Source organism: Chanos chanos, chromosome 7, assembly GCF_902362185.1.
Source record: "Chanos chanos chromosome 7, fChaCha1.1, whole genome shotgun sequence".
In the NCBI taxonomy this organism is placed as follows: domain Eukaryota; kingdom Metazoa; phylum Chordata; class Actinopteri; order Gonorynchiformes; family Chanidae; genus Chanos; species Chanos chanos.
Genome location: NC_044501.1, coordinates 10593711 through 10607643, shown reverse-complemented (window position 1 = coordinate 10607643; position 13933 = coordinate 10593711). Strand labels below are relative to the sequence as shown.

Here is a 13933-nt window from a genome sequence, read left to right as displayed (position 1 = left end):
ATTTGCCAGTCGAAGTCTGAGGGGTATCTAAAGAATCAGTCGTATGCACATATTTGACAGTAGTCGATTCTTTCGAAGAACAAACTTGACATTTGGGTCACGTCATCTCTTCTTTTTCGTGCAATCTGACGCGTCATGCCAAGTGTGCCAGAAAACCAAAAGAGTGATTTTTGCCAGGTTAGGTTTCAATGGAGTTTAATGCTGAAATATTACATTTTTACAATATTGGTAACAGTGTAACTTTTGCAGGCCAGTGTTACTCTTGTGATGATTCAGTTTTCGCCTGACATTTTGTTTTATAGACTAGGTGCATGTTTGCCGAAGTAAGATTGGAGGATGAACACAAACAAACGCCCTCAGAGTAGCCAATCAGAGTACGAAACACTTGGCCAATTCCCAAACGATTGGATCAACCTTGCATTTAAACTGACTTGACCTGCAAAAATACGCTCATTCTCATGTAAAGTGGTCGGAAAAAAGATCTACCTGAAAGCACGAAGCCGTCAAGCAGGTACGTTGCCTAACGATTGGTTTAACAAAGATCTGAACGCGTTCGCCAAACTTAAGCAATTTTTGATGTAAAAATGTGTGTGATACACTACTTGAGATGCAAAACACTGTAAGAAATGTAGGAAACTACAGTACATTAGCAGCGTGCTCGTAGGATTCTTAATAAATTTTGAGAATTGTGTGTTGAACTTCAAAATCACTGCAGGATACGTTCTTTGCTAAACTGGTCTTATTTGATCGTTCATTTCAAACCATTGTTTGTTAGCGCCGGTGACACTTGACATAATTAGCCCCTTTGATGGATTTAGTTTAGCCAGAATGGTATTTGATCAGGTTAAATCAAATCTTTATGTCTGATAATAATAATTTACGATCAGTATTTACGCCCAGATGGACTAGGGATACGAGTTTTTCACGTGGACTAAATGGGAAAAACTGATGTTTATCCTGATTGGAAAACTGATTCTTATTCATTCATGTTAGGCGAATTGTAACGTTTATACGATTTTCCATGTTGAATGTGGGTTAGTGTGCTTTTGATAGAGCACGTGTCCTCTCCTCAGGTCCTGACATGTGTTCGAATTTATCCTTCTCTGTATTATGGAGAACTTGTGCATACGTTTTATTGCCACACATAAGCAAAAATCTATGCATCCAGAAAGCACAGATATGACTGTTTTCACCAAGTATTAATTCTGTTCCAAAACATTAACATACTGAACACGAAATGGATATTTACCCATATTACCGAAGTCAGTGTAAGTACTTTAATAGAAGAGCAAAGCGTAGTTATTTGCCGGCTGGGGGAGGGGGTGTCTGAAAGTTTAAAAAGCGTCCCTTTTTTCCTTAATGAGCACATGGCATATGTTCTTTCTCAATACCCCAATGAAGACACACTCTCTGGGTCCTAGTGCCGAAGGCAACAGTTATTCTTTAAATTCTTTGGTAGATATAAGTCGATTCGAATTTGGTTATCGCTAGGTTAATAACTTCTTTCTGATGACGAATTATATTCTCAATTTGATCAAATTCATGTAAGTTGGAAAGTGTAGTGAACTGAGCTATCATAATTATGTTTACGTTGTCGATAGGTTAGTCAAAAAGATAAGCGCCTGTATGAACTTTCATCAACACCTTTTCAAACGATCGGTTTACACCTGTGCTTTTGTGGTCTTGGAGACTCGCCTTCGGGATTGAAAATGCGGGGACTGAAAATCTCAGTCATATTTTACTTCTTAATGTTAAACGAATCGTTTATATCCAATGCCATGAAATGGTTGTACTCTTGTTGGTATTAAATGATTATGGGCTTCTGAAAGTTGTTGCTAGAGTGAAATGTACGGCTTTATTTTTTGTGGAACTAAAAATCGTTTGCTCTTCCTCTCTGGTAATATACCAAGACCAGCAGTGGTGACGTATTCCCTGGCCAACACATTTTTGGCTTTAAGGGTAAAGTCTCCTTCCCCTACGGCTTCCAGCCTAAACCCCTGTTCAAGTACGACTGGTACAAATTCCAAATGCTGGTGTCCAGCGAAGTATTAAGTTTCAGAAATGAACTCAAAGACATCAAGATGGAATGCTCGTTCAGAGAGATGTCGTAACAGTAGCCTAAGAAGTGGCCGGTGGCAATAGTCGCATTAGTACTCTCACCATCATTCAGAATGGAGGTCCGAGTCCCTTCAGCGTGTTATCTCTGGCAAGACAAAGGGTTTAGCACCTCCATTGTATGGTAGTCATGCCACATAAAACTAGCCAAGCGAACCTTGTTTTTTACGGTTTGAAGTGCAGACAGGGTCACGTTTAAACAGCCACTTCAAAGTGTGCAGACTTTTTAGCTGGCGTAGTTAAAGGATAAATGTGCTCCCCAAAAGTAGAACGAGAGCTAAGATAGGACTGAACAGGACAGGACTGGAAACAAAAAGGGATTTTGTCTCGTGCTTTGCCTCTTCTTAGTCGAGTAATCTAGACAGCTGAGATACAGTAGTCTAGAATGGTCTACAATCAGAGGTGTTCCAGAACAGAATCGAACTGCCTCGTCTTCCTAAAAATGTTCTTTCATACACATCATCCTACGTGAGATCAATTCAAAACAACAAACCATTTTCACGTTGTGCCTATAGAGGAAGGGTTTGTTTTTCCTTTGAGTTTGGCATCATTCCCTAAAACCATTAAAAGACTCTTATTGGGGTTATGTCCATGGCCATGTTACTGATAAAAGCCTGATAAGCATTTCTCTTTTGTTTTGTTACCCTGGGGATCAGGACTCAAATGACTCAAACGCTTTTATCTAAAGCTTGTTTTCAGTTTGGCAGGAATCCCTAAACCAGGGTTTCAGAACAATGTTAGAATGGCGAGATTAGCCCAGTCACATTCTAAGTGGACTAGACATTCCGTGAGATGTCTCTCCCAGCATAAGACATGTCAGGACATTGACAAACACATTTTTCATTTAAGTAACCCATGCTTTAATGCAGGGGTTTTCAACCTTGGGGCCTGCCCCCCTGGGGGTGCATGGGTGTGGTGGGGTGGGGGGGTGTGAGTACCTGTTAAGGGGGGGGGCACAAGATTAGGAGATATTTAGGCACAAACCGGTACAGTACAATGAAAAAGGAGGGGGGGGGGGGGGGTCAGACCTAGACAAAGTGAATAGTTGAACTGATGCAAAACTGTTTGTGTCATTTTGATGTTTTGCTGCAATATAGGAGAGCTATAGAACCGCACTGGGTTGTTCTCCACACTTTCATTTTAACTGCAATGTAAGAGCTGCATACAAGCAATGAGTTTATTTGTTTGTTTTGATTTTTATGACTGGTGTACTGTTGAAGCGTATGCTCATGGTACAAATTGATAACAACAACAACAACAACAACAAAAAAAAACTTTTGCGACTGTAAATCTGTGTAGCCACCTGCAGCCAATGTTAACGGAAGAATCCATACAAGTGACCTTTTAACCTTGAATTCTGTCTGCCTCTAGAGAGCCATGCCTTCAGTTCCCTCTTCCAAAGAAATTGGTGTGTCCGTCTGCCCCTTTGCTGGGAAGAAGAATGCTAACGGCGTTAACGAGGACAAGAATAAACTGACCATTGGGGGCGACGTGGATGGACCCATCCAAATGAATAGGGAGAAGGGCTCCAGTGATAGGGTGTGGATCCGTCCAGATTTACCCAGCAGATGCACATGGAAGCTGGGGGAATCGCATGCTAACTCCCCCCATACTCATCCCGCCAGGTGGGCATCTGCTGTGCCTCACTCAGGTCGCGTGTACTGTCGCCCAGCTGAGTTTGCTACGGTTACCGAATTGTATAGGAGTGCGAATAGGAGTCTTGATAATGGAGAAAAAAAAAATGTATTGATGTGGGAATCGCTACACCTCAAAATGTGAAGTCATGTTGTGACAGAGCAGAACATGCAATGACAGGCTAGGCTTTTTATTCAGAGAGGCTGGGAGGTGTTAAACTCTCCAACTGCCAATTTCATAGCCTAATGAGCAGTTACCATTTGGAAGCTGATTTTCTGTTTGTTTTAACTTTGTTTTTTTTTGTGTCAGGTTTAATGTGCATCTGAACTGATTTTAACATTGTGTATGAATACTAAATGTTTTTTTTGTGTGTGTGTCAGTAAAACATACACAGATCAGGAGGCAACCTAGTATTTCAGAACGCGCGTTATTCATTGTGTTTGCGTTTCATATTCAAATATTTGTTCAGTGTGTGCTCATTCCCATCCCTCTGAAACAGAATAACTTGTGATCCTGTCGACCTTTCCCAGAATTCGACTGTTTAGACAGTAGAGCAGTAGTATATGTAACAAATTACACACTGATTTTTAACTGATGCCTCGTCTCCTCTTGTGGTTAAAGGTCAAAGGCTCCAAGCATTTTATCCAACATCCTCACAAGGATCGGTGACACACCAATGGTTCGTATCAACAAGATCACGAAGACGTTTGGACTGAAATGTGAACTCTGTGAGTATATGGTTGTTGCTGCTTATTTTCTGAAAACTCTGTTGCTAATTTGTGTTTCACGTACCTCGGTGCACATGAGATATTGTGTTTTCATGGGAGATCCGTCCTGGCCTTAATATGAAGGGGGAAGCAGGATCACGCTCTTAGAAGTCACTGTGTTTTAGTGCCGCGGTATGCAACAAATCTTAAATTCCGCCCTGTGTTTTGCTGGTCTCCAAAAAGTGTTCTAAAAAGCACTGCTGGTTAGCAAGATACTCTCAAGTGGCTTACCGCTTTCAGTTATTTTCTCTGTGATCGGCTTCAGGGTTGCGCCTTGAATGATATTTGAGTTGCATTTGTTCATAACGTAATTTTTTCAAATGTAAAACCGCTTTTGTATTTCACCATGACCCTTTTCCTTTCTTCAAAGTTATTCGCTGTTTGATTCGCAAAGCAGTTTTTCCTCCAACAAAGTCCTTTTCTGTGTGTGTGTGCGTGCGCGCGCGTCTGTGTGTCCTTTGATCCGTCGCTCTAATCCAGAAAGATTAATCGCTGGATTTGAAACCTCTAGGAATTCATGTGATCTGTTTCACCTCAGGACTTCTATTATTTTCATTTGGATTTCACAAAGGTTTAAAATCTTGTGAAATCAGTCTCAAACCTACATAATGAGTCTGAGAAAATTCCCCTGTCCTGTCAAAGATTTAATGATCGAGGTGTTGAATTAATCTGCACTTCAATGTAATGCTGTTTTCTTCAGAAATTTTAATAAACCCTTGATAAAATCTTCATTGACACAACCTTTTCTAAATGTTTTTGCTATTCTCACATAGTTGTTAGAGTTTGCGAATGAAACTTCTTCTATAGTTACGCCAGCTGTCATTTATGATGAATATGACAATGTGGTCCCTGTGCGTGCGTGCGTGCGCGTGTGTGTGTGTGTGTGTGTGTGTGTGTGTGTGTGTGTGTTCATGTGCAGTGGCTAAGTGTGAGTACTTTAACGCTGGAGGCAGTGTGAAGGACAGAATAAGTCTGCGGATGATAGAGGATGCAGAGAGAGCTGGCCTTCTCAAACCAGGAGACACCATCATAGAACCAACCTCGGGAAACACAGGTAATGTGTGTGTGTGTGTGTGTGTGGGCATGTGGAGGCACAGTCATCATTTGCATTTATGTGTGTGACATTAAAGAAAAAAATAAGTTGCATGTAGGGCTGTGCAATATGACCAAAATCTCATATCCCGATATAGGTCATTTCATATCCCAATCACGATACATACCACGATATAGCACATTTTTGGTAAATTCAATAAATAAATAGTTTGTACGTTTCTGTACATTAATCCTCCTGACAGCAGTCTAAAATACATCTTGCATCTCGCATCGCAATCGTTACTACACTTCATTAGGCAGGATGTTGTGCACAGCTCATGTTGCCTGGTTTTAATCCCTCTACCACAACCAACAAGCTTCCTTGCGTTACCACTTGCCGGTAAAAAAAAACAAAACGAAAAAGGCAAACGCGCCATTTGAGTTTCAAATTGGTTAATTTCAACGGCTAGACTGAGCTCTAAATACCGTGTGTGGCGAGCATTGGGTTCAGGAAAAATACAATGTAATTTGTTTGGTAGCAGACAGCTCACTTAAAACGGGATCTACTTCGACTTTTGTCTTGGCTGGTCGGAGTCCTTCTCCTGTTTGGAATTACCCCTTTCTGTTTCACGTTCACTCTCCACCATGTTCGGTTGTGTTGCTTTCATGCGAATGTCCTGCCTGCATCCGTGCTGTGTGGAAGAACACAAAGCGTCATCCAATATTGCCGTAAATGACACAATGAAATAAACGATAGAAAAACGTGTAGCGTTTCACATTATGCTCCATCGTCACACGATATATATCGTCATATCATGCAGCTAGGGCTGTGCAATATGTCTCTGGACAGACCTTCTGTTCATGTGATCTTGGGCAGTTATCTGAGCACGTGTTCGTGGTCTCATACACTCCCGTGTCCTGTGTGTTTGTGTATCAGGTATTGGCCTGGCCCTGGCCGCTGCTGTGAAGGGTTATCGCTGTATCATCGTCATGCCTGAGAAAATGAGCCTGGAGAAGGTGAGTTCAGCTCAGCCCTGTGAAACCGTCAGCTGCTTGCTCATACTGGTTTCATCTTCATTTTGCTTTAACTCCAAAGAGCGAAGAGTGAAAAACCAGTCAAGAATCAGCATGCTTTAAACAGTTACTGTTAACAATGATTATACAGAAGAAAAAAAAGTTACTGTAAAAGATACTTTGTGTTTCATACGTGGAGTACACACAACATTAACCAGAAGTGTCAAAGCCCACGGTGTCTAAAAGCATCAGTAGCTGTTTGTCACTGTATTGAACACTGTTTGATTTAGAGCAAAATTCACTGAACCGCTGACTTATAGTACGTCAGTAACACTAGGGGTCAACCAGGGATTTCGGTAAATTTCAGTACAGGTCTACACAGGCGGGACCTTGAATGTACTCCCTATTTTCCATGGTGACCATTTTAGGAAGTGTAAAGGCAGTTCCGTAAAGAGGTATTTGCCCTGTGTGTGTATTCAGGTGGATGTTTTGAGAGCTCTGGGAGCGGAGATTGTCCGAACGCCTACCAGCGCTCGATTTGATTCGCCGGAGTCTCACGTGGGTGTGGCCTGGAGACTGAAGAACGAGATACCTAACTCTCACATCCTGGACCAGTACCGCAATCCCAGCAACCCTCTGGCTCACTACGACACCACCGCGGAGGAGATCCTGGAGCAGTGTGACGGTGATTAACCCTTTCGCTTCTCCTTTACTCCTCTCTCTCTCTCTCTGATATATCCTCTCTTTCCCTCTGCATGATGTTCTTTTTATCTTTCTCTCTCTCTTTAAGCGGTATAGTATAGTATATCCTCTCTTTCACTCTAATTGTTCCTCTTCCTTTCTGCCTTTCTTTCTTTAAACGGTATCCTTGTTGTTGTCATTACTGAACACGGGTGTAACTTTCTGTTAAATGTTGCTTTAAACTTTTCCTCACTCTCCCCTGTCAGTCGAGACGTAATACTGATTTTCCTCTCTCCGGGCTCCATACTCTGTCAGGTAAAGTGGACATGCTGGTGGTCGGGGCTGGCACAGGCGGCACCATCACTGGCATCGCGCGAAAGCTCAAAGAGCGGTGCCCCGACGTTAAGGTGACCCCTAAAATCTCAGATGGCGTATCTGTATTTTTTTTTGTGTGTGTGTGTGTGTTTCTCTCGAAGAGCAATCAACTATCTTTGGCTGTCCTGCCTTCTGCGTTTCAGATCATCGGTGTGGATCCAGAAGGTTCCATCTTGGCGGAGCCGGAGGTGCTGAATAAGACGGACAAAACCCAGTACGAGGTGGAGGGCATCGGGTACGACTTCGTCCCAACTGTGCTGGACAGATCCGTGAGTTCTACAACCGTCTAACGCGCATTAACATACATCAGAGGAGCCCAAAAAAATCCAGACCTGGAGGGCCCCTGTCCTGCTGTTTTTTTCACTTCTTTATGTAATGCCGATTTCGCGTAGAATCGAATCCCTGTGATCGTGCACACGCACACAGTGAGCAGTGGGGGGGCTCAAGCCCCCCTGCCTACACTTTTCCTGCCGGTCCAGGGGATTGAACCGGCGCCCTTTCAGTCACAAACCTGCTTCTCCAACCATTAGGCCAGAGCTGCCCCCCCCCCCCCAAAATGACTGCTGTCACGACTGCCGAAACCCGGGATCGAACCAGGGACCTTTAGATCTTCAGTCTAACGCTCTCCCAACTGAGCTATTTCGGCAGGTCTCTGGTTGCGCGTGCTCTTCAGCCAACAAAGAGCATATATAGATATAGAAGAAGTTTGGCCCTCCAGGACTGGATTTTGGCACCACTGATCTACATGAACTATATAAACTAAACTACAAATCTATATGACCCTTATAAACTAATGTTGATTAACCGCATTCGTCATATATATACTTTAATATATAGTTACTCCATATCTCAACATCCATTAATCATCTGTGTACTCATTCATATCATTCATTACTTGTATGATTCAGATTATCATCTCTATAGGCAATCATGTCATGTTGTTCTTGCATGTTTTGATAAACATGTGCTACATAAAATGACCGCTAGGTGGCAGAGATGTTCAAGTGGTAGTCCGTGTTTGTTTGTATTCTCACCAGCCTTAACAAACACGCCCGTAGACCCTCAGGATATTCACCTCAAAACCAACATGTTGTGTTCCTTACACTGATGTTATCTGGATGATGCAGCATCTTACACACGTTGTTATGTCCATGGTCACTCAAGCTTTAGTTGTTTCCTGTTTACTTTGCTTTGTGTTACTTTTGCTTGTTCATCCTTGTACAGCTTTTTACCCCCCCCCCCCCCCCCCCCCCCCCACCCCCCCCCCCCCCCCCCCCCCCCCCCCGCAAATGTGTCATTTTTATAAATCACCACTAGATGGCAGTACTGGTAAAGCAACAATGGTCTAAGAGGTCTGCGTATGGAACATGTATTAAAGTCAAGCTTTTGTGTGTGTGTGTGTGTGTGTGCTTCTTTCCCAGGTGGTGGATTCGTGGTATAAAATGGGAGATGAAGAATCCTTTTCCATGGCTCGCATGCTAATCAGAGATGAGGGACTGCTGTGTGGTGCGTAAAAGTGGAGTCGGGGGGGGGGCGGGGGGGGTTCCAGGGACTGACACATAAACAGAAAACACCTACATGTACTTGAGACTGAACACACTGTCCTATGAGAGACGCCCCAAAGCGTGTATGTCAGTTCCTACATAACATTTAATCTGTTTGAGTCAATCCCGGTTGGTGCTGAGACTCTCTGTGTTGCTCTGTGACTCTGGGCAGGTGGCAGTTCGGGCACCGCCATGGCCGCTGCCGTGAGGGCCGCTAAGGAGCTTAAGGAGGGACAGCGCTGCGTGGTCGTCCTGCCCGACTCCATCCGCAACTACATGTGAGCGCGGAAACGCCGAACGTGGCTGATCCTGCAGGGTGGTGTTGGTGGGGGTGGGTGGGGGAGGGGGTGGAGGGGAGCGAGTGGGGGTTATTTGGGAGGTTTGGATTAGGATGGAGGGAGAAAGGTGTAGGAGGATGTAGCTGAAAGATCGTTCTTACCGCTACACTTGGCACTTGGTTGTTTAAAATGTCTGTGCATATAGTTGGATAACGGCTATAGGTCTTTCAACAGCTGATTCAAGAATTGGATGTCAAAAGAAAAAACCTTTTTGCTTATTTTGACCACTGTAAACGTAATGTCTAAACTGTCTCCAGATCAGAGTTGGATGCAAATCTCACAGTCCCTATGAGAGCAATCATGTATGACTGTGTCTCTACCATAACTAACTAAATGTGTGTGTCTGTGTGTGTGTGTGTGCATGTGTGTGTCTGTGTGTGTGTGTGTGTGTCCTGCAGGTCTAAGTTCCTGAGTGACAAATGGATGTTCCAGAAAGGCTTCTTAAGAGAACAGGACATTATGGTGAACAAGCCCTGGTAAGCATGCAAGAGACACGCAAGAGATGTTGTAGTCGGTGAAGCTCAGTTGGTGTATTTCCAGAGGTCAAAGTTGATTAATTTTTTTTTTTTTTAGTGGCTAGAAGCTAGTGACCAAGAGTGTTCAAGACAGCAGTAAGCGTCATGACAAATCTCTCGCTCTCTCTCTCAGGTGGTGGAACCTTAAGCTACAGAGTCTGAACCTGTCTGCCCCTCTTACTGTTCTGCCCACAGTCAACTGTCAGAGAACCATCACCATCCTAAAGGAGAAGGGCTTTGACCAGGCACCCGTGGTGGATGAGTCAGGGTAGGTCGGGTAGGGTGTAAAACACACACACAGACACACACACAAAACTCTGACTCAAGAACACATCACACATAACTGTAATGCATATATAGTGAAGTATCAGTTTCTAAAGCTGTGATCTTATGGATTTGTTTGACCAATAGTTGAGAGAAAAGCGATATTTACACGTCGGAATGTCCCCTTTTTATTGGTAAATTATTAGGTAAATTACGGGTGAATTATTAGCTGTATTTAAAACGATGATTATTTACATGTCGTAAACTACATATCCTTGTGCATTGTTTCATATTCTGTGTCTTAGAATATTGCTTTCTAAATTGGTCAAAAATAGGTGATCAAAGTCTACGCAACAAATTCGACCTTTTCAATGTATATAAAAAAAACATGTAAAATCTTTAAACAAGTAATTTATATAAAAGAAAGCCCCAGGGGAAGAGACTGTGTGGTGACAAGGTGATTGAGAGTATAGACATGTATGGCTGTGTTTTAGTGTCTCTTTGGTACTCTGCTGGGTCCTGCTGGGCTGTGTATGCTGATTCTCTCTCTCTCTCTCTCTCTCTCTCTCTTGCTCTCTCTAGACTGATCCTGGGCATGGTGACCCTGGGGAACATGCTTGCCTCTGTGCTGGCAGGCAAAGTCAAACCTTCAGACCCAGTCAGCAAAGTGCTCTACAAACAGTTCAGACAGGTTGGTCTCTCCTCAGGGCGGCTGCCAGCTTTCTCTAACATAACAACAACCTGAGGTTTTTTTTCTTAAAGAACATCAAAAACGACAGTGCTTGAGGACAAATCGTGGTTCGAGGGACATACGTGAATGACCAAGCCCTGTTCCGCTTCTCTTCATTTTGCTCTTTCCTTGTGACTTCACATTTTTTTTTGGTGTGTGTTTTAAATTTAACATCAGAAATGCCTACGTAAAGGATTTGTATGAGGTTTGTTTGGTACAGCCCTAGTCCAATTAGAATTCTGTCAGTGTGAGTTGAAAATTATCTTAGTAGGATTTACCAAATTAATCAACCACTTCTGATGCTCAAACCCAGGTTGGTGAGTAAGACTGAAGGATGGCCTTTGAACGTTTCGTAAGAGGGTGTCGTCTGATTTTTTTATTTTTTATTTTTTTCTCTCCTTACCTCTTTTCCACCCTCAGATCCGGCTGACCGACAACCTGGGAAAGCTCTCTCGTATCCTGGAGACGGATCACTTCGCCCTGGTGGTGCACGAACAGATCCAGTGTAAGTATACCGTCATAATCCCCAGGTCGGGAGAGGCCGTTGTCCGACTCTTTTCGCGGCATCGGCAATTTCCGCTCGCTACGTTAACAAAGCCGCCCGAGATCCGTTTCTCACCAGATACATCCGACCTACAGTCACCTGTTTCAGCCTCTCCCGATCCTGCCCCCTCTAGAGATCCCCGGCATCATAGATCTTTTCCTGCTCCAATACACCTCAACCTGTCGGTTAATGATCAAACCTTTTGATTAGCTGATGTGCTTTGTACCAAATCAGGGAGAGAGCAGCGACGTGCAGGGCTGTGGACCCGTGGGACCCGCACACCTGACTGGTTTAAATTATAATCCCGGACTGGTTTAAATTATAATCCCGGACTGGTTTAAATTATAATACCGGATCCTAATCAAAGTTTAGTCAAATCAGCTTTGGTTATTGTGTTTTTTATGTGTTGCCAGACGTCCGCGTAAGTCTCCGTGAGATTACGAGTTAATTTGCCTAAATCTGGTTTGCTCACTCAGAAAAACAAACCTTACACGTTCGAGTAAACACGGGAGAAACGCGGTTCTTTACATCACGCTTTGGTTTCCACTCTTCTCACGCAATCTGTTTTTTTTTTTTTTTTTTTTTTATTTCCACTTTCACGTTCACCTTTCATTCCTCCTCTCGGGATTCAGCTCTCTCTCTCTCTCTCTCTCTCTCTCTCTCTCTCTCTCTCTCTCTCTCTCTCTCTCTCTCTCTCTCTCCTCGAATTTTTCCATCTATTCGTCATTTTGTCCGCTTTTGATTTATTTAGACAGTTTTTTATGATTCTCGTGTGTGTTTCTTTCTTGAATGTTTCCGTTAGGCTGTCTTCGAACAACTACCTTAGCCAAACACGTATCCAAAAGTAATTTTCCAGCAATTTACCAAGTCTCTCTCTCTCTCTCTCTCTCTCTCAGATCTGGCAGACGGTTCTCCCAGTCTAAAGCAGATGGTGTTTGGGGTGGTGACGGCGATCGACCTCCTTAATTTTGTTACGGCCCGTGAGAAGAGGGAGCGTTCTCTGTCTGAATCCACAGAAGAGATGTGACTGCATCCACAGCAAACATAACCTTTAACCCCCATCACCAAGCCAAGCGTCCAATCACGGGACTGCCCTTCAGCTCTGTGGAACTTTACTAACCTAAAATAGTAGTTTTATTACATTTTTAATTTTACAGATTGGTATTATTTCCTCTCGTTATTTCTGATATTTTCTCTTCTGATTCTATGACAAATATCTCTATGTTGTTGCAAAAGCGTAATTATTATAGCGATACTCTTCCAAACATTTTTTGTGCTGCCTTGAAGCCAAAAGTTCAGAACCTATAGCTAATTTGCGAAGGAAAGTCACTAGCACCAAATAGTTTGTAAATTATTCTAGACTATGATGCTCATACTGAGGGAATAGTGAGATTTTTGTTTATATAAAATATTCTGATAAAGCTCTCTTTTTACCTTTGTAAAAAACATTTCTTTCCTTCTTTCTTTCTTTGAGGAATTAAAGTGTAGAAACCATGAACTCTGTGAATATTATCAGATGGTTTTGTAAGGTTAGGTAAATAATACTGCGTCTCAGACTCGTGTTTTTTTTTTCCTTAAACAGAAACTGAAAATCTTTAAACTCAGATTCATGTGTTGCATATAAAAATGTTTGTTTATAATAACGAATAATAAACGCAGTTTGATTCAGAAGTTTCCAGCAGATCCGTATCTCATCGACTGGACCGTAAAAAATGAAACAAAATGTAAGAACGAAACAAAATATTTGTGAGCATTGCGCAACTCCTCGACCGTGGTTACTGTAGGCCATGACCTTCTTTTCTTTGTGAAGAACCACGAGTCATAAATCTAACCTACGTATTTTTACCTTCATTTTGACTCCGTAGTTCTGAAGTTCCTTCTTATACCTCATGAGCCACAGACACAAAGAACTGTTCTCTCACAGTCAGATAACCACAGCAGTCACACCAGTGTGCCCTTCCAAACGCTGAGCCTTTCTAACCGAACCCCCCCTTATTTAATGTTATGGTCTAGACCTTCATTTCGATGCCCATTGATAAAGTGCCACAACCCTCTAAATGTTGCTGACCACGCCAAAACCGGACCAGGGCTTAACTGCGGTCTCGTCCGGTCTCTGACGTGCCCCCCCCCCCTTCTCCCTCTCCCCCTTCCCACCGCTGTCCTCAGTTCTGACGGCCCCTCCCTGAGGCTGAGCCTGTTTGCTGTGGCCCCGGGTTCTCTGGGCTGGAAAAAGGGCCGTGCTGGTGCTTTTCTGTAAGCCTCCACATCAGGAAGGGTAAATGCCCAAGGGGATTACTGTAATGCAGCCCCATGCTGGCCTGACGGGAAGTCATCGGATCCAAGGGGAGGGGGAGGGGGAGGGGGGGTGGAGGGCGGAAT

General features: G+C 43.3%; 1 protein-coding gene and 1 non-coding gene across 2 annotated transcripts; one reads left to right on the top strand and one right to left on the bottom strand.

Annotated features, from left to right (window-relative positions):
- Positions 1-439: 439 nt before the first annotated feature.
- Positions 440-13226, top strand: cbsa (cystathionine beta-synthase a). Its single transcript, XM_030780629.1, has 15 exons — positions 440-511; positions 3487-3740; positions 4372-4478; positions 5437-5571; positions 6487-6566; positions 7044-7248; positions 7560-7651; positions 7763-7888; positions 9041-9125; positions 9336-9441; positions 9900-9977; positions 10150-10284; positions 10863-10971; positions 11431-11515; positions 12451-13226. The coding sequence occupies exons 2-15, from the start codon at positions 3493-3495 to the stop codon at positions 12579-12581; spliced, it is 1722 nt and encodes a 573-aa protein (XP_030636489.1). The 5' UTR covers positions 440-511; positions 3487-3492; the 3' UTR covers positions 12582-13226.
- On the bottom strand, positions 8193-8265 carry trnaf-gaa (transfer RNA phenylalanine (anticodon GAA)). Its single transcript has one exon. It is a non-coding gene; the product is annotated as a tRNA-Phe (tRNA).
- Positions 13227-13933: the final 707 nt, after the last annotated feature.

Coding starts and splice junctions, on each gene's coding strand:
- cbsa (XM_030780629.1), top strand. CDS start 3,493: ATGCCTTCAGTTCCCTCTTCCAAAGAAATTGGTGTGTCCGTCTGCCCC. Junction 6,567..7,043: donor AGAAAATGAGCCTGGAGAAG/GTGAGTTCAGCT, acceptor GTGTGTATTCAG/GTGGATGTTTTGAGAGCTCT. Junction 10,285..10,862: donor CCCGTGGTGGATGAGTCAGG/GTAGGTCGGGTA, acceptor TGCTCTCTCTAG/ACTGATCCTGGGCATGGTGA.